Source organism: Mus musculus, chromosome 18 (assembly GCF_000001635.26).
Source record: "Mus musculus strain C57BL/6J chromosome 18, GRCm38.p6 C57BL/6J".
Taxonomy (NCBI): Eukaryota; Metazoa; Chordata; class Mammalia; order Rodentia; family Muridae; genus Mus; species Mus musculus.
Window position 1 is genome coordinate 10,158,022 of NC_000084.6, and position 24,451 is coordinate 10,182,472.

Sequence of the window (24,451 nt, forward strand, 5' to 3'; positions counted from 1 at the left end):
CTTAAAGAACTACAGGCAACAAAGCTAAACAGGTAGAAGAAACACAAAAATCCCTTAAAGAATTACAGGAAAACACACCCAAACAGGCAATGGAATTGAACAAAACCATCCAAGGTCTAAAAATGGAAGTAGAAAAAAATTAAGAAAATCCAAAGGGAGACAACTCTGGAGATAGAAACCCTACCAAAGAGATCAGGAACCTTAGATGTGAGCACCAGCAACAGAATACAAGAGATGGAAGAGAGAATCTCAGATGCAGAAGATTCCATAGGGAACATGGAAACAACTATCAAAGAAAATGCAAAATGCAAAAATATCCTAACTCAAAACATCCAGGAAATCCAGGACACAATGAGAAGACCAAACCTACGGATGTAGGAGTAGATGAGAATGAAGATTTTCAACTTAAAGGGCCAGAAAATATCTTCAACAAAATTATAGAAGAAAACTTCCTAAACCTAAAGAAAGAGATGCCCATGAACATACAAGAAGCCTACAGAACTCCAAATAGACTGGACCAGAAAAGAAATTCCTCCCAACACATAATAATCAGAACAACAAATGCACTAAATAAAGATAGAATATTAAAAGCAGTAAGGGAAAAAGAAGTAACATATAAAGGCAGGCTTATTAGAATTACTCCAGACTTCTCACCAGACTATGAAAGCCAGAAGATCCTGGACAGATGTTATACAGACACTAAGAGAACACAAATGCCAGCCCAGGCTACTATACCCAGCAAAACTCTCAATTACTATAGATGGAGAAACCAAAGTATTCCATGACAAAACCAAATTCACACAATATCTTTCCACAAATCCAGCCCTTCAAAGGATAACAAAGGGAAAACACCAACACAAAGATGGAAACTACACCATAAAAAAATCAAAGAAAGTAATCCTTTAACAAACTAAAAGAAGACAGTCACAAGAACAGATTCCCAACTTTAACAACAAAAATGACAGGAAGCAACAATTACTTTTCTTTGATTTCTCTTAACCCCAATAAACTCAATTCCCCAATAAAAAGACATAGACTAACAGACTGACTACACAAAGAGGACCCAACATTTTGCTGCTTACAGGAAACCCACCTCAGGGATAAAAACAGACACTAACTACCTCAGAATAAAAGGCTGGAAAACAATTCGCAAAGAAAATTGTCCGAAGAAACAAGCTGAAGTAGCCATTCTAATATCTAATATTAACAACTTCCAACCCAAAGTTATCAAAAAAGACAAGGAGGGGCACTTCATACTCATCAAAGGTAAAATCTACCAAGATGAACTCTCAATTCTAAACATCTATACTCCAAATGCAAGGGCAGCCACATTCATTAAAGAAACTTTAGTAAAGCTCAAAGTACACATTGCACCTCACACAATAAATAATAGTGGGAGACTTCAACACCCCACTCTCACCAATGGACAGATCCTGGACACAGAAACCAAACCGAGACACATGGACACTAACAGAAGTTATGAAACAAATGGATTTAACAAATATCTACAGAACATTTTATCCTAAAACAAAAAGCTATACCTTCTTCTCAGCACCACACGGTATCTCCTCCAAAATTGACCATATAATTGGTCACAAAACTGGCCTCAACAGATACAAAAATATTGAAATTATCCCATGCATCCTATCAGATCACCACGGACTAAGGCTGATCTCCAATAACAGCATAAATAATAGAAAGCCAACATTGACTAGAAACTGAACAACACTCTACTCAATGATACCTTGGTCAAGAAAGAAAAAAAGAAATTAAAGACTTTTTAGAGTTTAATGAAAATGAAGCCATAACATACCCAAACTTATGGGACACAATGAAGACAGTCCTAAGAGGAAAACTCATAGCCCTGAGTGCCTCCAAAAAGAAACTAGAGAGAATATACACTAACAGCCTGACAGCACACCTAGAATCTCTAGAACAAAATGAAGCAGGAAATAATCAAAATTGGGGCAGAAATCAGCCAAGTGGAAACAAAAAGAACTATACAAAGAATCAACCAAACCAGAAGCTGGTTCTTTGAGAAAATCAACAAGATAGATAAACACTTAGCCAGACTGACTAGAGGGCACAGGGACAGTATCCTAATTAACAAAATCAAAAATGAAAAAGGAGACATAACAGATCCTGAGGAAATAAAAAACATCATCAGATCCTACTACAAAAGGCTATACTCAACAAAACTGGAAAACCTGGATGAAATGGACAACTTCCTAGACAGATACCAGGTACCAAAGTTAAATCAGGATCACATTAATGATCTTAACAGTCCCATTTCCCCTAAGAAATAGAAGCAGTCATCAATAGTCTCCCAACCAAAAAAAGCCCAGGACCAGATAGGTTTAGTGCAGAGTTCTATCAGACCTTCAAAGAAGACCTAATTCCAACTCTCCTCAAACTATTCCACAAAATAGAAACAGAAGGTACTTTACCCAATGCATTCTATGAAACCACAATTACTCTGATACCTAAACCACACAAAGATCCAACAAGAAAAGAGAACTTCAGACCAATTTCCCTTATGAATATTGATGCAAAGAAACTCAATAAAATCCTTGCAAACTGAATCCAAGAACACATCAAAACGATCATCCATCATGACCAAGGCTTCATCCCAGGGATGCAGGGATGGTTTAATATATGGAAATCCATCAATGTATATAAACAAACTCAAATACAAAAATCACATGATCCTCTCGTTAGATGCTGAGAAAGCATTTGACAAAATCCAACACCCCTTCATGATAAAAGTCTTGGAAAGATCAGGAATTCAAGGCCCATACCTAAACATTATAAAAGCAATCTAAAGCAAACCAGTAGCCAACATCAAAGTAAATGGAGAGAAGCTGGAAGCAATCCCACTAAAATCAGGGAATAGACAAGGCTGCCCACTTTCTCCCTACCTATTCAATACAGTACTTGAAGTCCTAGCAAGAGCAATTAGACAACAAAAGGAGTTCAAGGGGATACAAATTGGAAATGAAGAAGTCAAAATATCACTATTTGCAGATGATATGATAGTATATATAAGTGACCCTAAAAATTCCACCAGAGAACTCCTAAACCTGATAAACAGCTTTGGTGAAGTAGCTGGATATAAAATTAACTCAAACAAATCAGTGGCCTTTCTCTACACAAAGGATAAACAAGATGAGAAAGAAATTAGGGAAACAACACCCTTCACAATAGTCAAAAATAATATAAAATACTTTCGTGTGACTCTAACTAAGGAAGTGAAATATCTGTATGACAAGAACTTCAAGCCTCTGAAGAAAGAAACTGAAGATCTCAGAAGATGGAAAGATCTCCCATGCCCATGGATTGGCAGGATCAAAATAGTAAAAATGGCTGTCCTGCCAAAAGCAATCTACAGATTCAATGCAATCCCCATCAAAATTCCAACTCAATTCTTCACAGAGTTAGAAAGGGCAATTTGCAAACTCATCTGGAATAACAAAAAACCTAGGATAACAAAAACTATTCTCAACAATAAAAGGACCTCTGGGGGACCTCAAGCTGTAATACAGAGCAACTGTGATAAAAACTGCATGGTACTGGTACAGTGACAGACAGGTAGATCAATGGAATAGAATTGAAGACCCAGAAATGAACCCACACACCTATGGTCACTTAATCTTTGACAAGGGAGCTAAAATCATCCAGAGGAAAAAAGACAGCATTTTCAACAAATGGTGCTGGCTCAACTGGAGGTTATCATGTAGAAGAATTCAAATTGATTCATTCTTATCTCCTTGTACAAAGCTCAAGTCTAAGTGGATCAAAGACCTCCACATAAAACCAGAGACACTGAAATTTATAGAGGAGAAAGTGTGGAAAACCCTCAAAAATATGGGCACAGGGGAAAAATTCCTAAACAGAACAGCAAAGGCTTGTGCTGTAAGATCAAGAATTGACAAATGGGACCTCATAAAATTGCAAAGCTTCTGTAGGGCAAAAGATACTGTCAATAAGACAAAAAGGCCACCAACAGATTGGGAAAGAATTTTTACCAATCCTAAATCTGATAGGCGACTAAAATCCAATATATACAAAGAGCTCAAGAAGCTGAACTCCAGAAATTCAAATAAGCCCATTAAAAATGGGGTACAGAGCTAGACAAAGAATTCTCAACTGAGGAATACCGAAGGGCTGAGAAGCACCTGGAAAAACGTTCAACATCCTTAATCATCAGGGAAATGCAAATCAAAACAACCATGAGATTCCACCTCACACCAGTCAGAATGGCTAGGATCAAAAATTCAGGTGACAGCAGATGCTGTCGAGGATGTGGAGAAAGAGGAATACCCCTCCATTGCTGGTGGGATTGCAAGCTTGTACAACCACTCTGGAAATCAGTCTGGTGGTTCCTCAGAAAAATGGACATAGTACTACCGGTAGATCCAGCAATACCTCTCCTGGCCATATACTCAGAAGATGTTTCAACTGGTAATAAGGACACATGCTCCACTATGTTCATAGCAGCCCTATTTATAATAGCCAGAAGCTGGAAAGAACCCAGATGACCCTCAACAGAAGAATGGATACAGAAAATGTGGTGCATTTCACTTGATCTTAGCCAAAAGGCCGAGAAGCGATGAAAATGTAGTACATTTACACAATGGAGTACTGCTCAGCTATTAAAAACAATGAATTTATGAAATTCTTGGGCAAATTCTTGGAGGATATCATCCTGAGTGAGGTAACCCAATCACAAAATAAGTCACTTGATATGCACTCACTGATAAGTGGATATTAGCCCAGAAACCTAGAATACCCAAGATACAACTTCCAAAACACAAACAAATCAAGAAGGAAGACCAACTCGTGGATACTTCATTCCTCCCTAGAATAGGGAATAAAATATCCATGGAAGGAGTTGCAGAGACAAAATTTAGAGCTAAGACAAAAGGATGGACCATTCAGAGACTGCCCCACCCCGGGGTCCATCCCATAATCAGCCACCAAATGCAGACACTATTGCATACGCCAGCAAGATTTTGCTGAAAGGACCCTGATATAGCTGTCTCCTGTGAGGTTTTGCCAGTGCCTGGCAAATACAGAAGTGGATGCTCACAGTCATCTATAGGATGGAACACAGGGCCCCCAATATAGGAGCTAGAGAAAGTACCCAAGAGCTGAAGGGGTCTGCAACCCTATAGGTGGAACAACAATATGAACTAATCAGTACCCCCCGAGCTTGTATCTCTAGCTCCATATGTAGCAGAAGATGGCCTAGTCGGCTGTCACAGGGAAGAGGCCCCTTGGTATTACAAACTTTATATGCCCCAATACAGGGGAAAGCCAGAGCCAAGAAGTGGGAGTGAGTGGGTAGGGGGGCAGGGTGGGGCGAGAGTATAGGAGACTTTTGGGATAGCATTTGAAATGTAAATGAAGAAAATATCTAATAAAAAATAATAAAAAAGAATGATATATTTAAAACAATTAGAGATTATTCCAAAGATGCGAGACTTCAAAAAGTATTTAAAAAGGAAACCTGGCCAGATATAGCTCATGCATAAAGGCACTTAATACCAATAGTGACATCAGAGTTCAACCTGAATGATCCAAGTGATGGAAGGATAAAAATGATTACCAGAAGTTGGCTTATGACCTCCACACATGTGCTGAGTCATGGCACACACCCACACATAATTAAAAACAAATTTAAAAAGTGTAATTTTAGAAAGATTTTCTAACCACTGTAATTCAATGCTATGAACAGCCTAATTCTGGCATTTGGAAGATGGAGCAGTAAACTAGCCTCTGCTCCTCTCAAGAGAATTCAAGATCAGGGTCTAGAGAAATGGCACACTCATCAAGAGCAATCACTGTCCCTGCAGAGGTGTTGGATCTAGTTCCTAGAAGTCACATGGTGGTTCACAACTACTTGTAACCAGTTCCAAAGCATATGATACCATCTTCTGACCTCTGTAGGTTCTTGTACATATGTGCTGTACATATACATACTCTCAGGCACATATATACATATTAAATTGTTTTTGGTTTTATTTTGGTTTTTCAAGACAAGAGTTCCTTTATGTAGTCCTGGCTGTCCTGAACTTGCTCTGTAGACCAGGCTGGCCTCAAACTCAGGAGAGATCCATGGCCTTTACCTCCCAAGGACTGGGATTAAAGGCGTATGCCACCACCATCCGGCTTTTTAATGACAATTTCACTGGTGTTTTAGCTGCATGTATGTCTCTTTAAGAGTGTTAAATCCCATGATCTGGAGTTACAGTTGTAGGGATTTTTTTTGGATTTTTGTTTTTTGTTTTGTTTTGTTTAATTCAAATCTGTTCAAGACTACATGGGACCTTGTCTCACAAACAAAACAAAGAACTTTTTTATTTCTCCCCCCCAAAAAACAGGTTTGTTTGTTTGTTTTTCTTTTTTTCTGTGTAACCATGGTTTGCTCTGTAGACAAGGCTGGCCTTGGACTCACAGATATCCACCTGCCTTCCCTAGTGCCTGTACCATCACATCCTGGCTCAGAAAGTTTTTAAGAGAGAAAAATCACTTGGTTATGTTAACAGATACATATAATGCATTTGAAAAAGTCCAATACTCACTCAAGAGCAATTCAGAAAACTATAGCTGACTTTCTCAACTTGTTAAAACAGTCTTTAAAGCAAACGTCCACTCATACAAATGCACTCACTCCTTCAAAGATCAAGAGTGAGACATTTCAAATATCAGTTTTGAAACTTGTGGCCAGTTCAATAATAAAGGGAATTAAAAACACATAGACTGAAAAAGAATTAAGCTATTCACATTTACAGGTGACCCCAAATAACATAGAACCAGTGGTCACAAAAGATTAACATGCAAAACCTAACTGTATTTCTAAATATTAACAATTAACACTTGAAAATACCATTTATTGTACATCTGCTCACACAAGAAGGGACTACTTTAGTATTAAAAAAAAATCTGACAGGCAAGAGTGTAAGAGGACTAAGGTACAACTCTACTCTAAGAGGATCTCTGGCCTCAGAGGGCATTACATGACAAACATACATACACATATAAATACCCACATACTTTTTTTTAAAGAGTTAACTTTTTTAAAAAAATTTTTAAATCTAACAAAACATATACAGGTTCTTTCTAAAAATCACAAAACATGATCAGAATAAATGTTTAAATAAATAAGTGAGAATAATAAATATGGTGTTCATAAATCAAAAAAGAAACAGCCCTCAATGCTCCCAAAATAGTAATCACTATAGATCTACTGTAATTTCTACAAAACCTAACAAGTATTTTCACAGTGATGGTCACATTTTTAAAGTAATATAGAAAAGCAGAGAACCATATAATAGCAATACAATTTTGAAACCACTTTAGCCAAGTTTAAGGCTTATTCCATAGCCATAATAAGATCCTATACTATTCATAGAGGGACAAAGCTCTAAAACAGACTGGAGTTGGGGGAACATCAGAAAAAGACCAATAAAGCATAACCAAATCATTTTGCAGAAAAGCTATTCAATGTATGACTGATATATCCACAGGAAAAACAAACAAACTTCAAGAATTACATTAACTCACTGATGTAAATGTTAAGTTAAACCTTTAAGGAAACTAAGGTAAAATCTTTGAGATATGGAGACATCTCAAACATCACAAAAAGTATGACCCACGGAATGAAAAAACAAAACCAACACCAGTCTTAATCAAAATTAACACTGCCCTTCCAAACACCCTGGTTAAGGTGTTAAAGACGCAATTTGAAGCCGGAGCAGAGGTTTCTGCCTTTAACCCCTGCACTCGGAAGACAGAGGCAGGCAGATCTCTGGAAGTTCAAGGCTAACCTGGTCTACAGACTGAGTTCGAGGGCAGCCAAAGCTACACAGAGAAACCCTATCTGGGGTGGGGAGGGGGAGTGATTTAAAGGAGGAAATGGGAAGGGAGGAGTTTTATTTAGGGAGAGGGGAGATAAATAAAAAAAGAGGAAGGGGTAAAATGAAAACAAAATAGAAAAGAAAAAAGGAGGATAAAATTAAAACACATTTTGAAAGTCTTAAGGAATCACATTATTATTAATATATTATATTATATACCTAAAATTACATATAATGCATATAAGTCTGTATCTACATAGTTTAAATAAAAATTTCCCATCGGGAATGAAAATTTCCCACAAAATCCATAGATTTAAAAAACCCCAGTAGCAGCCCCCTTTTGTTCATCAGGGTTGTCCAAGAAACTCCCAAAACATAAACTACTGCTGTTGCCTTTGGTTGCCTTCCAGAGGTTCAAGGTTAGTCCTTACTGCTGAAAATACCATGTACCTCAAACACAAGACCCAATGGATCCTGGCTTGTTCTGACCCAAAAGCCTCAACCCTGAGGACTAACTTGTTATCAGAAGGAGCCACAGAAGATTCCAAAGGAGAGAAGCAACAAATAGTCCCACTCAGCTGTGTTGGCTATAACCCAGCATGGCACAATAACCTGAAGGATGCAACAGTGGCATGCATACCTTGGTGGTAACCAACTATTCTCTATCTGAACTTAAATTATGCTCAACAAGAAGAAAACAATGCCTGGTACTGGAATCCTAGCCAACTACTTGGGGATCTTGGGAAGAGAACCTATAACCTCTACTTTTACTAAATCATCCTAATTCCTGGCTATATTTTAAATATTTATCCTTACATCCACAAATAAGTATAGGTCTCACTGTCCCCCTCCCCTCCCCTATCCTGTAGGCAAGCCTGTAAGACATCTTCTTGATTAATGATTGATGTTGGAAGGCCCAATCCACTGTGGGCAGTACTATCCCTGGTAGTCCTGGGAAATATAAGCAGTGTATCTAAAAATGAGCTTAGAAATAGAAAGCAAGCCAGTAAGTAAATGACCTCCATGGCCTCTGCTTTAGTTCCTGCCTTAAGTTACTGTTCTGTTCTGACTTCCCTCAATGAAATAAGCCCTCTAAGCTGAAATAAACCCTTTCCTTTTTAAGTTGCTTTTGGTAATAGTGTTTTATCACAGCAATAGAAAGTAAACTACAGTACTCCCTATCTTATTTTACCTAAACTTGATTAACATGTTACTATTATTTAATACTGATAAGCATGACAGTGTCATTAATCATCAGCCCATAACTATTCACCATTATTCTTCAGAACCTAGCATACACTACAAATATATTGTCTAGCATACACTATAGAAGTGTGTGTGTGTGTGGGGGGGGGTCCTGTGTATATACACATATGGGTGTTTAAAGGTCTATTTGCTTGCCCAGGAAAAACTGCAGGACTGATCATGCTGGTACTCATCACCAGGCATTTTACTAGGAAACCATGATCATCCTGGATTTGAATCTGCAGGATAAATAATGTATATAATACCTCTTCAACGACAACAGTCTTGATACACAGCTAGTATCAGAAAAATGATGTCAACAAACCACACCAAGGAAAATTATCACTCAATATAACAGAAAATTCATCCACAGAGTGGTCAAAGGCTAGTGATGGCAGATTTTTCAAGTCTACATACACTCCAGAAGACAAGTTCTGCAGACAGTAAAATTACACATATGGATTATCAGGTAGTCTGCAAACATCCACATTCCAATCTTTGCTACTTTCTACATCAAATTCACAGTAGTGGCAGCTTGATATCAACTATTTGAAAACCAAGAACACAGATTGAGTAGTTGAGCCTCATCACATTCCTCCAATTCTGTTTGCTAAATACCCATAACAAACATTCTGCAAGTTACCCAAATGTCAAGATGAGCTGTATCCACACCCAACACTGTATCTCCTTGAAACTTTTCTATCTGTAAAATAGCTTTATTGAATGGAGCTCTAATTCCTTGATGTTCTCCTCAAAAAACACAAAACAATAAAATGGGCTGCTTTCACTGAGTCAATGCACTGGAGACAACACGCATATCCATATTCCAGGCACATGGGATTTTCAGTAATTATACAGACAAGACAGCTATTTGCTTCTCTAAAATGTTCAGGCATGGCCACTGTCTCTCTTCCACTAGATTCTCTCCTGCTGCTTCCACAGGCAGCTCAGTTCTCAGTAGACAATTATCTTATTCCCTGGAATCCACATGGTAGGAGACAAATGACTCCTGCCAAATTGTCTTCTGACCCCTGCCCCACAACACACACCCATACACATAATAACATGAGCACACAAACAAAAAGTAAAATATAAAAATCAAATCTATCTACTTTCTTTGGATCCTGTATCAAATTTGATTCTTAGAACAAAACATAGATCTACCAAACAAAATGAAACAAACCAGTCTTTTCTGCCAACAGAATATGCTAATCCTTGCCAACATATCTGAGTGATTAATTTTCTCTTTTAAAAAGAGTATCTCCAGTTGGGAGGAGTGGAGGGGGTCAAGACTTTTTCTATTAATTAATTAAAGTATTAATATACTTTGTTTTGCTTTGATTTCCTACCAGCAGTTTCCCAAAACAGAGGCAGGAGGCATTATCTCTAGGAACTCATACATACATTCACCTAAATCCTACTAAGTATACCCTACTGTCAATGCTAGTTCTCATGATAAATGTATTTGGTTCTGAAGTAGTTGAACCAAGCATTTGGAGAAATCCTGCAACATGTCATCCAAAAACAATGATCATAGCAAAGCAGCATTAAAGATCCCAGTTTTCAATCCAGTCCTTGGAACTAATTAGAAATACTCTGTCAAAAGAGAAAGGAAGTAACAAGCCTGTTGTTTTCACTAAGATAATAATCTAAAATTCTAAGAGATATATGAGGTTAATAACTTCTACTCAGTAAGATGGACTGAAGATGCATCTGAATAGGGTACCACCAGAAGGCCAGTGAGCAACCTGCAACAGCAAGATAAACTCCCACAGGTAAACACGCTTTGCAGTTACACCACTGCTCTTACGAGGTTTTAAACACTGCTATGAAAACATCCAAAGCTTATCTAATATTCTCATCACAACCTATTAAGTACTTTCTTCTTAATTCCATTTTATAGACTGGGAAAGTGGTCAAAGACACTCTGGTGTTCTGGGCAGTGGTGTTTTCATGTGTGAGTAAAATCAGTCTGATGAGAAAGAAATGATGTCAATATAAAGAGTGAGTGAGAGAAGAAAAAGAGCTACTGAATCTTCACATTTAATCAGATAAGTTTTCTCTGAATCTATAAATTCATTTTGCATGCAAAAGTTTAAGCTGGGTTGTATGACCTACAAACTAATTCAGAAAATAAGTGTATGAAAGATAATTATTTACAAACCACAGATATTAATAGAATTAATACTCAAAATTTGATTGAGATCCCAGAAAATTCTCATTAAAGGTAAAGATAGCACACAAAACAGATACATACAAGACAGCTATATAGATGAATTCTAAACCATACAAAAGGGTTTGATATGGTAAGAGCTCAAAACATAAAAATCCAACACAGTTATGAAGAGATTATTATGAGTTGAGATTATAAAGATGAAAAAAGTGGTAAAAGAACTCAAGGCAAGAAAAAGGCCTTGGAAATACATAATAAATAAATAAATAAATAAATAAATAAATACATAAGCAGAATAGTTCTGGGGAATGGTGTAAATGAAGACAAAGGAAACATGTAGGACTGAGATTAAGAAAAAATACAGTAGTGATTACAACTAGAAAACTGCTAGACTAGCCCATTAGTCTAAAAAGGTTGAGTTAAAATTTGGACTTTTGAGATGGAGGAAACAATAACAGAAAGCAAAGATCATAGTCAAGGAACATTTTAAAGTTAAGTACCCAGCCAGTGTGGTGGCTCAGCCCCTTAATCCCACTACTCAGAAGGCAGAGGCAGGCAGCTTAGAGCTCTGTGACCCCTGACCTAGCCTGGTCTCTAAAGACCACAGAAAAGTAAATGTTGACACCAGTTTATTTCATCTGCATAATTAAAACCTAGAAAGTATTATGATCCTTAAGTTTACAAACTACGTACCTTTAGGTATATAGATAAAATTATCTAAATAAGTTAAATAATTTGCCCAATACCATAACTATATAAAAAGCTGAACTGTTGAATGGGGAGGGGAGGTGGATAAGAATTCACTTGATCAACCAAAATTCTTTTCGACAAAGACAAAAAATAAAGATATATAACAACATGGCTGATGACAACGATAGCTAGTAACAACTCAGTATCAGGAACTACATAAGCACTAACATTCCTAGGAATTCTAAGAAAAACCATGCTTACTCTTACTTGAAGATAATGTGCTTGAATCTTACAACTTGTAAGAAATTTGCCCAAATCATCAGGATAATAAGTGGCTAACTTGGTTGGTTTCAGAACTAGTCCTACCCAACTCATGCCCTTACCCACTGTACAACTATGAGTCTACTACAACCAAGTAATGGAGACAGAAGTAGGATGAGATGAGTAATCCCTTATACTCTTTTTACTATGACTTTTACTATAAAAGGGGACTAAGATTATTAGTATATAAAGAATCCTTAAATTGTAGGGGAAAAATTTGTAAAGCTAGACAAAAATAAGTAGAATTTCAAAGTTCATAACAATATGAAAAGATGGGCCTGGAGAGATGATGGCTCAGCACATAAGAACACTTGATGAAGACCCTGGTTCAGTTCTCAGCACCCACATGGTCACTCATAACCATGTCTAACTCCAGTTTCAGAGAACCAACCTCTAACCATGGAGGACACCAGACATGCAAGTGGTACATATGTATACATGTAGGCAAAACACATATATAAGTAATATATATACACATATACATACACACACACATATATATGTATGTATGTATGTATGTGTGTGTGTGTGTATATATATATACATATATATACATATACATATATACATACACACACACATATATATAACTTTACTTGTAAGAGAAAAGGAAATTAAAAATCACACTAAGATACTACTTCTTAACCTATTAAAGTTAGAAAGTGTAACTACTATTGGACAATTACTATGGGAATAGTATCATTCCTAAAATACAGAACCAGAAAATAATGAGCAAAATTACATATCTATATACCGTCAATGGTGCAATCTTACCTCTAGAAATCAACTTAAAGACACTCTGGATTATGAGACTAAACCATTCCTCATGCTATAACATGCAGAAGAAATCTTCTGAGGGAGTAGAAGATGGATCTTCATCCATCACACAACGGAAAGAGCACTATTCCAGCAGCATCCATTCTTGTTTAAGCCTTCTATTGTTAACAGATTTGAGGTAAATTTATAGATACCAATACTGAATTTATAGCACAAACAGGATAAAACATGATCATATGTTTTATGCACATAAATAAAAGAATGGTTTGTTCTTGTCCACAAGAATTTGAAGTTGGAAGTCAAACACTCTAAATAAGGGTTTTTAATATTCTCTAACTCTCACTTAAACTGTTGGGCAACTTAGAACTATTAGTCTATCCTAACTATTTAATATAGCATGGAATAAATGATTCAAATTGTCAATCAACAAGTGATCAACTAATACTTCTGTCAGTAATGAATTTGAGTTCAGTAAAGTTGCACAAGCCCAAGTGTGTGTGTGCCTGTGTGTGTGTGTGTGTGTGTGTGTGTGTGTGTGTGTGTGTGTGTGTGTAACAATGGTAAAACTATGAACTCATATACAATATTACTAACAGCAAAAATTTAACATACTATTCATGGATATGAGACTGAAGAAACAATATTAACATCCTCAAAGTAGGGTATTACTCAACTACAAAAAAGAATGAAGATTTCCATTCCACAGTTCAATATATTTAAGAGTCAGAAAAGGGTAGAAATATGAATATAAACTTATACACACACGTAGTCCATGTCTGTCTTTATTTATAAAAAGAAATACTAAAATAAAAATTTTAAAGCACAAAAATAGAAGGCTAAGGATATAGTTTGGCAGTTAAGAGTACTTCCAGGGGACTCAGGCTGATTCCTAGCACCCACACAGTGGCTCACAACTATATATAGCTCTACTTCCAGAGACTCCAACACCCTCTGGTCTTCATGAACACCATGCATACATACAATGCACAGATATAAATGCAAGTAAAACATACATATAAAATAAAAATAAATCTAAAATCTTTTTTCACATAAAACTAAAGCATAAAGATAAGAAAGGAAAAAAGAGTATAGAGATGACATATACAAATGAGAATTTATCAAATATACATTGAAATGTGGGGAGAGGGAAAATGGAAGAAAATAAATTCCTAAATACCAAGAACAACTTGCATTGAAATAACCCAAATTAACAGTAAGCTGTTTAAAATTCAAAAATAAAATATTACAAAGGTCTATTGACCAAATAAAGTCAAGAAACAACTACAGGCCAGTAGCAATGATAATTCAAAACATTATCAAAAAGAAATTTTCTTGGACTAATAGCTAACTTTGAAGCCCAGGACAAAAAAAAAAAAAAAAAAAAAAAAAACCTGCAAAATGAGCCTAAGAATCTTATGGCAAAAACAAAGGTTCTGTCAAAAACTACTAGAACCATATAAATATGAAAACTAACATCAAGAGACTATTAGTCAAAAAATAGGTCAAACTGTCCAGGCAGCTCATCAGGGAAAGATGCTCACCACTAAGCCTAGGAACCTGTGTTTCATCCATGCAACCCAGATAATAGAAGGAAAAAGCTAGTCCTAATAGCTTTTCAGGTAATGAAAGACCACAGGAGACTTTAGGGGTGAGTAGAAGGCCAGGAGACATGCCCTGGACTCCTTTATTGCCAACTGCTTTATCAAAACGCTTGTTTCAACTTAGAACATGTGAGCCCTTTCCATGAAGCTTCCTTCTCCAGTCTCTTTTTTCATCCCTTCAGACCCTATGACAGTGGCAGGTAGTCCCAAGGGTACTGCATAATCACCTCACTGAAAGGTTTCCTTGAGTATTATCTTACTTTTATAACAGTTTGTCTGTGCCAAGCCTCTCACAGCAAGGCTCGAAAAATACCTTCCTCTGCAAAGTAGCAATTAAAAGTGGAAGCATTCATCCTTTGTATCATGAACCGTATTCAAGGTGAACAGCCACAGGTAATGACAAGTTCTTCTCTCAACAGAATTAGTTAATGAGTGTGAAAGGAATACTAAAATTATACATGCTTCTTGCTGTTAATACAAAAGAAAACAGACACATCTATGGAAGTATTTACTAAAAAGTCCAACATAGTTAAACCAAGATTTCTGATTTATCAATTTTCCAAGAAATATGGTAGGTATAGGAATAGAAAAATGTAGATAGTAAAACAGATATATAGTATCACTGCCCTGGTCTCTTCAAAAAGATATCAAATGACAGGTGAGAAGTTGAGATAAGGAGATTCTACATTTAAAGACATTTAAAAGTCCAAAAAACCAAAAAAACAGTAACATCCCCAGGGGGCAATGAGAAAAAGAGTTGTCTTGTTGGTAGTTGTGTTCTTCTATCAGTTGGGCAGATGGCAGTCCTTTGTTCATGCCTGGCTTGGTGGCCAAAGCTATGTTATGCCTACAACTCATAAAAAATCAAATCAAATCCAGGCAGCACAGCACCAAAAGAGGAAGACAGAGACCTGCAGACTACCATGCCACCCATAAACCTGCCCTCCAGCACATGGCACATGCAGCAAGTGGTGAATGGAATGGAGAATGTCACCCAGGGGCCCGCCAGCTATGTGGCCAGTCTGTGCCAGGCAGGATCCACTACAACATGTGAGTACGTGGTGGTCCGATGGGAAAGAGCTGCTTAAGTATTAATGAAGAGAGATGGAACTGGGACTCAAAGGTAGAGAGGAATAGCCTCTTGTGAGTGGCCAGTCCCACCATCTGGAGAACTGATGAGATCCCAGCCTGAGCTGCCACTGGGAGCCATGTCTGAGTCCATGGGTACAGTAATAGGGGTCACTGTCAGCGACCATGGCTCATGTTACTACTAGGGAACATGAGGCTGTCTCTGGTCAGGACAGCCACTGAGGACAATGTGAATGTCCAGGGGCTGTGCATAACTGACCCCATTTCTCATTGAATGTGACGCTTGGGAGAGCTGGCCCCATCTCTCACTTGAGGCCAGCATCTTGCCCAGGCAGCACAGCGGAACTAGCAATGGTGGTGGGGGTGAGCCAGCCCCGAGGACTTGAGTCTGGGAGAACTGACCCCAACGCTTGCCTGCTGTGGGATGGCATAGGTGCAGAGGTACAGAGGTGACGCTCCCTCCTACTGCCATCCCTTGACAGATCTGGCAGTCAGTCAGGAAAGCTGCCCACAGGGTCATGAACTTGAGAGAGCAAGCCCTGCCCCTCACCAGCCACAGCACTTGCTAAGTGGACCCTGTACCTCGTCTTAGCAGCACAACAGAACTGGTCCTGGTGGCAGGGTGCAGGTGAGCAGACCCTGAGCATGAGGAAAAAAGAGCTGGCTCGGCCAACCTCTGCTGTGAGATAGCTCTGGGGGGATGGCCCCCACCTCCTCGCCCCTTGCCACCTAAGGCAGGGGGTGAGGTGGCCCTGCCCCTCATGGTTGTAGCACTTAAGAGAGTGGTACACCTTGCCTGAGCTCTGGTTGAAAAGAACAGGGAGCCAGGCCTGAGGACAAAGTGAGGGAGAGCTGGCCCTGCCACCCCTCTGCCATGAGGTAGCCTGGGACAGGGGAAATGTTCTCTGTTCCTTTGCCCCCTGCAACCTGAGGTCGTCAGTAGAGCAAACCCTGCTGCAGCACTTAGAAGAGCAGGCCTGCATCTTGCCTGGGCAGCATAGTAGGGCTAGTCCTGGTGGAGGGGGCGCAAGTGAGCCATCCCTGAGGAAGACAAGACAAGGGAGCTGGTCCCATCACTCATCTGCTGTGAGGTGGCAGTAATACCCTCTTCCTCACCCCCCACCACCTGCAGTAACTGGAAGAGCTGGCCCTGGGGTCATTAAAGCAACAGAGCTAGCCTGGTACCTCACCTGGGCATCACAGTGGAGCTGGCCTTGAGGAAAAAGGCATGGGTGAGCCAGCCCAGGGGGTGGGAGAACAGGAAAGCTGGCCCAGCCCCTCACAAGTTGCAGAATTTGGGAGAGTGGGTCGTGCACCATGGCAGCACAGTGGAACTGCCAAGGCATAGGAATAGGCAAGCTGGCCCAAGAGCATGATAGCAAGAGAGCTGTGCTGCAGATAAGAGAGCTGGTGGACTGACCAGTTAGTTCAGCTACCACCCAGGCCCAGATCCAGGGCTCTGACGTGGCCTACTCCCAAATCTCTATCATCTGCAAATGGTTGGGATGCATGAAAGGGCTAGTCCTGCTGATCCAAAGCTGCAAGATCTCCAGGATTCAGGGCAACAACAGGATAACCATGAGGAGTCCCAATAAGGATCCAATATTGATGGTGTCACAAAAGCTAAAGATCTTGAACCAGACCAATGACTCACTGCAAGGAACAACTGCAAGTGAAGATGTGTAGACAGAGGGATATACTATGGGACACACTGTGACATACTACAGCTTCCATGATGAGATGTTTTCTATGCTTTGTTATTTTTGTTGTTGTTGTTGTGTGTGTGTGTGTGTGTGTGTGTGTGTGTGTGTTTTATTTTTTGGGAGGAGGCTGCAAGGGCAAAGGACAAGGACATGGAGAGATAAGGACTGGGGTACATTATATGAAACTCACAAAGAATAAAAAGTTAAAAAAATAAAATCTATTTTAGAAATTCAGAAATTTGAACATAAATTGGAAATTAATGATAACATCAAATGTTTGCATTAGATATTATTCACTGTGGTTATAAAAACATGTCCTTTGTTTTTTAAAAGATACTACAGCATCTTAAGAATGAAATAATAAAGCATCACAAAAGTCTAAGAAATGCAAACTCTGGGCAATAGGGGTACACTATCTTCTGTGTTTGAAACTTCTCATTATAAATTACCAAAGTTCCTCAAATGAATCTGATTTATAAAATCCAGACTCATATGAAAATTATATACTCAGACAGCTTTACCACAAGTCTTCTTATACATCCCAAACCTTGAAATAGAAGCTCTAGTCACATATACCCTACCTCTCCTTCAAGCCTTACCAACACTATCTTAGTGTGGTAGATATTAATCCTTTCCCTACAATTACGAATTCCATGAAAGCAGGACCCATTTTTTTAAACTCACCATGATGCCCCCGTTGTCTTTTAGAGTTCCAAGCAGAGTATATACTAAACAAATATTGTTGAGTGAATGAATGACAGAAGAGTTAACATTACCCACTGTTTCTAAGTTAGTATAAGACAACAATTTGAGAACGATTTCAATCTCTTGCCAAAAGTTAGTATAGGAAGTATTACTGCAGGTTAGCCAACCTTTTAAATTATGACAAGAATAAAGATAACCTCTTGCCTCTCTACAATGTCAGATTTTGAGTACCTAGCCTCCTACTAATCACTTAGCAGTTATTAAGAAAATACTCTTTATATTTTATAAATCCCAAACAGAAAAGGGCCACATACTAGAAAAGTAAAATATATATACATATTTTATTCATCTGCTCAATGTGTGTGTGTGTTTGGTTTTGTTTGTTTTTTTAAGACAGGATCTCTAGTAGCCCAGATTAACCTTAAACTCACAATGTATCTGAGGATGACTTTGAATTCCTGATTCTCATGCCTGTACCTTCTAAGTGTTGAGATTACAAGTTTGTATCATTACTCAGTGCTCACACATATAGTTCTTGGGGCCACCTTGAGCATCATATTAAGAAGCTGTGGCTAGAGTAAGAATGCTCCCCATAGGCGCATAGAAGGGTTGGGAAGTGTAGCCTTACTCGAGGAGGTGTGTCACTGGGAGTGGATTTTGAGTTTTCAAAGCCCAAGCCAAGGCCAGTGTCTGTCTGTCTCTGTCTCTGTGTGTGTGTGTGTGTGTGTGTGTGTGTGTGTGTGTGTGTGTGTCTGTCTGTCTGTCTGTCTGTCCCTCCGCCCCGCTCCCGCTCTCTGCTTGCATATCAGGATGTGTCTCTCAGCTACATCTTGAATGCCATGCATGCTAGCCTCCAGAGCTCTCCGCCATGATGATTGTGAACTAAACCTCTGAAACTGTAAGCAAGTCCCCAATTAAATGCTTTCTTTTATAAAAATTGCCTTGGTCATGGTATCTCTTCACAATAGAACAGTGACTAAGACAGAGTCCCATCTCTTGAAAACAAAACAAAACAAACAAAAAAGAATAAGGAAAAAGGTTTGGTCCTACTAACACTAGTAAAACCTATAACCTTGAAATCATGAGCACTAATGGGCACACAGCTATGGACAACAGTAGCCAAAAACTTCACAGCAAAATGTCCAGTTTAGTGAGAGATAGTAGTGATACTAACAACACAAATAATTTATTTTAGAATATAAGAAATTTGGGTTATAGTATAATATTCAAATAGAGATACCTCAAAGATAGTTGAATGTTTATGATTTAGAATAAATAGAATAAAGGGCAAATGAGATGGCTCAGTCAATGAAGATGCTTACAGCACATGCCTGGCAACATGAGCTACTTCCCCAGCAACCACATAAAGGCAGACAAAAGAACCTACTCCAAAATGTGTCTTCCTACATCCAAATGGCAAGCACAGATACTCAGACACAATTAATAAATATGTAAATAAGATGATTTATAGATAATGGAAAGAGTGATAAGTAACTGATGCTTCAAGTTTGGAATTAATTGTCCATTATATTCACAGCAAAGAGAAAAAAATAAATCTGCAATGAAAATATGGGGAAGTCACTAGTTAAAAATACAGAAAAAGAGAATTTCATGGAAAAAAAATGAAAACCAGCATCCAAATCTTCACTTTACATTTGCCTTTCACATTCTGTTTAAGAAATATGGTTTCCTTCCCCATCATCCACCCACACATATTACACTTCCCCAGACAGAAAACTGAAAAAAAGAAAGTCATCCTCATGAAGAAATGACAGCCACTTACTAGTGTTTCTTGCAAGTAAATTGATAATGTTATTACTGATCCAGGGGGTAAAGAGATTTTTTTTTTCCTGAGTAAAATTAGATTAAAAGACAATTAGCAGCAAAGTTTGAAACTTTTCATTACTGAAGAGTGGATCTAGAAGCAAACAATCTCACAACATATTAATAATGAGATTTTAAAAGACTAGAATGACAAGTATTCCATGTGGCAAATATTATGAACATAGTATTAGCTAAATCAGTCAGCAAGGGTAAAAAAAAAAATCTAAACAGAGGCTAGAGAGCTGCTAAGAGCTCTTTCTGCTCTTACAGAGGACATGGGTTTAGTTCTCAGTACTCAAATGGGTGACTCACAGCCACCAAGGAATCTGAGCCTTTCTTCTGGGCTCTGATTGCACCTATATGCACATGGTACACATAAATACAAAGCTAGAGAGGCAGCCACGGTGAAAGTATTAAACCTCCAATCTAAAGCAGGTCCAACTCCACACAAAAGGAAGTGTAGGGATCTGGTAAGTCGCTGTGAATAGTAGAGTAAGGGAATGAGAGAATGAATGAATGAATGAATGAATGCTCAATGATAAACATAAAATATTGTACAAAGAAAATTCATGCTAGACATTATGAAACTGGAAAGTGGATTTGTTTCCAAAGAAAATTCCAATCTTTCAAGTTCAGAGTGACCTGATAGTAAAATTTCAGTGGTCACCTTAGATAACGGAATTTAAAAAAAAAAAAAAAATCAAGATTTTAAGATTAAAACAGAGAAAGTAATCAAATTCATTCTCCGAATGTTCCTTTAAAGTCTTGTGCTCCTGGGCTGGAGAGATGGCTCAGTGGTTAAGAGCACTGACTGCTCTTCTGAAGGTCCTGAGTTCAAATCCCAGCAACCACATGGTGGCTCACAACCATCCGTAATGAGATCTGATGCTTTTTCTAGGGTGTCTGAAGACAGCTACAGTGTACTTACATATATATAATAAATAAATAAATCTTTTTAAAATAAGTCTTGTGCTCCTAATACCCGACTACCTTAGCAATGAGGACCTTGAGTGGTTGCTTCTTTGACTCTTTACCTATCACCTTTTGATCTCTCTCTAGGGTATTCCTTTTCATTGTATCAGTTACAATTTGTAATCTATAGAAATGACTTCCAAGTCATAATTTGTTATTGTAAGTTAATTCCACATCTACAATAGTCTACAGGACATTACCGCACACTCATCTCACTATCTTGTCAAATACAGCAAATTATCAGTAGGTCTATTCTCAAGCAATTCCCAAACTTTATTATTTTCACCATTCTTACTATTTATAACCCAGGCTCAACATTTTTGGAGTTGTTTGACTAATGCCTCTCTGGTTCTCCTCAACTCAATCACATTCCATCAATTCTTCCCTCTTCATTTTCATGTCCTAGCTCAGGGCTCCAATTGAGTGAGGACTATTAGAGTAATCTAAAAATTCTCCAATCTCACTTTATTCCCAGACTTTTTCCATACAAACCTATCTCACAAAGAACTAATGAATTAATTTTCTTCATTCATTCTGTGACAGCCCAATTACAATCAAATCCTCCAAATCTAACCCCATCCTTCCAACTTTACCTTGTTTCTTAAGCATGTCACAGCCAGTCACGGATGCCCATTCACCCTCTATCTGTTATCCTCAATTCAGTAGCCAGTTCATCATAAAACACACTCTGGCTCTCTCAACTCACAGTCATTTTTTCCCCTTCAGTTTCCATTATATAGACAAGTGATTGATTGAAAAATACTGAATAATCATTTAGAATTAATCAGTTGTTTTCTCAATCTGTAAACTGTTTACTTGGTTTCTGTATATGTATATAAGAATGTTTTCCTAAGTGGATTCAACTCTCTAAAAAGTCCATGTAATATGTATTTATTTTCTTTATACTCCCCACAGCTCTATCAGGTTCCTACTGAATGGTACTGTAACAAAAAAGAAAACTAGCAATTAAAAAAAAAAAAAGCAAGCTCCAAAACCCTCCTTATAATCTACTTCCTAATAGGAGGAGCAAAAGTAAAATCGGGTGAGCAGACTGATGGTGGAGTGCTTGCCTAGCTAGCATGTGCTGGGCTCAACTGTCAGTACCACTAACAACAGTAATAAACCTAACAACAACTTACGGAACTACTGAAACACTATCAGACATGGAATACATTAGAAATGTATAGTTAAGTATGTTTAGAGCAATTCTGAAAGCTTTGATGAGAAACCTTACATATTTAAAGTACAGAATAACTGAAATATTCACTAATTTTAATTTACAAAATTTCCTGATTCAGTATGAGATTTTTAAATGTATCTCTCTGAATGGCATTATTCTTAAATCTCCAAACTATTGAGTATACAAAGTAAATTCTCTATCTCATGTCCAGATAGAGAAATATGATTTTAGAGATCTTGTGATTTTGTTTAAAAACTAAAAGTATTAATATATAATTTTTAGTTGGTAGTAAACGGAAAAATTCCGTTGACAATTGTATTGGCAGTACTGAAATGCCCATTATTACAAATAATTGTATTTGCTATCAACAACTGGGTACTTCTTATGGTAGGATTTTGGCTTTTTGTGACCTAAAAACTTTAGAATGTTTTAAAGTGAAAATAATTAGTTTACTACCAGCAAAAAACAGTTCTTAATATATGTGAAATATATTTACTAACTGTTTTAAAAGCCACCAAACTTGTGTTGGCCTAAGATTAGTTGTCGTAGGTGTATGCATTTAACGTTCAACAGTTTCTTTAGCCTCAAGACACCTAAAATTTTATCTTAAAAATCATTTCCTCTGTATTAATTTTCCATTATCATTTCCAAGTCTAAACTCCATAATTCTATAAATAGAAAGTAGATTTTTCAATCCTACTGTCAAACTAACCAGGGAGGTTAATACTAAGATTGTCTTTCAACAAGCTATACAATAGAAACGTTGACGTGTTGACGTCCTGATACGATGGCTGCAATCGTAGTTTCTAAGTACGCTCGGTGGACTGAGAAGCTGATTCAAAACCAGAAGTTCAGAGTAGCTAACATAGAATCACTGGAATTGCCAACAAACAAACAAAAAAACCAAGGTGGGGGGTTGAACTATGATATTTACTGGTGCTCCAAATTTCTTGCAAGAGAGAAATCTGGCACCTGCCCAAAACTATGCACACCTGAGACTCCTTGCAGTTAACTAGATTGCAACCAACCACCCAAGGCAACCCAGAGAAAACAGCAGCACTCACCAGCAAACAATCTGAATTCACTTCCGATTTGGGATCCCGCAGCAGGTTGTCGATTTTTTCAAACCGAGTCTCAAAACTGTCCCCAGTCGACATGATGCTGCTACTTGTGACGATACCTTCTTGCCCGCAGCGGAAAGCAAGTTCAACCAACTTCCTCCGCGGTGGGTTTGTAGCCGCAGGGCAGAGGAGCCGGAACCTCGGGGTCACCAGGTGCGCCCGGTTCCCCCTCGTCCCCCTCACTGAGGGGACCTCTGCTCTCCAGACCCCAGGCTCGGTGTGACAGCGACCCGCAGCCGCTCGGACACCCAAAGTCGCATCCCACCCGGCAGCCCCTCGCGACAGCCGACAGCGCCGTCGCCAGCAGCCCGGTCGCTCCGGCGAGGCACCTCAGCCTAGCGGGCCCCGGCTGCCTTCGCCATGGCGGGGCCCAGTCCAGAGAAGGGCAGCGGCGGGAAGAGGGAGCGCAGCAGGGTGGAGACTCCCTCGGGGCAGCCAGGGAAGGCGAAGAGGAAAGGCGAAAGCGAAGGGTGGGTGAGGAGCTGCGCCAGCTGCCGCCGCCGCCGCCGCCGCCGCCTGGGCCCCGGGCCGGCCCCGCTCCGCTCAGAGGCGCTAGAGGTGGTCTAGCCCTGCATCCCCGGTTCCACTCGGCCCGGCACTGACTAGCCTCGGCCAAGAGCTGCTCCCCACAGAACAGGCTCACTCTCCCATTTTCTGCGGTCGCTGCTGGGGTTGCTAACGCGGTGTCTGGCGGGGCAGGGCGAGGTCGGAGGCCCGATGAAGTCTCAGGGGAAGACCCGCTGCAGTGGGCCGGCGAGGAAGACGACCGTAGGGGCCGTGCGGCTGATGATGCGGGAACTTCTGGGAGGGGCCGCGGTCCGAGCTGGGAAAAGGGCGAGTCGCGGAGGCGAATGCCTGGGGGTGGGGCGAGGAGGGCTCAGAGGGACTAATATGTCCGCCTTCCTGTTCAAACAAACGGAGACCGCCGGCGCTCTGTGCGCATGCGCGGCGCGGGCGTTCGGAAGGGAGCGAGCTGGGCCTCGCGCACGCGCACGCAGGCGCCCGCCAGGGCGGGGCTGGCCGGGTCGCGTCGGGGAGGAGGGAAGTGAGGCGGGGCCGTACGTGGGCGGGGCCTGGCAGGCTGGCCCCTGGGCGGAGTCGGAGACGAGCTGGAAGACATAGGGGGGGGACTTTTCCCAGCTTCTGGTGGCGGAGCTGGCAGGCGCCCGAGATTCGCTTCCTTTGGGCCTC

At 39.4% G+C, this 24,451-nt stretch overlaps 1 protein-coding gene across 3 annotated transcripts in view; it reads right to left on the reverse strand.

Moving 5' to 3' along the window:
• Window positions 1–24,230, reverse strand: part of Rock1 (Rho-associated coiled-coil containing protein kinase 1) — a 117,851-nt gene extending 93,621 nt beyond the window's left edge. Inside the window, exon 1 of one of the 3 annotated variants that reach the window (XR_001782350.2) lies at window positions 23,204–24,230. Coding sequence is in view for 2 of the 3 variants with exons in the window: in NM_009071.2 (NP_033097.1) it covers window positions 23,204–23,296 (93 nt within the window). In the remaining variant the exon portion in view is untranslated. The remainder of the gene's footprint in view (window positions 1–23,203) is intronic. The other 2 variants (NM_009071.2, XM_006525725.2) reach the window with 2 other exon arrangements.
• Window positions 24,231–24,451: the final 221 nt, after the last annotated feature.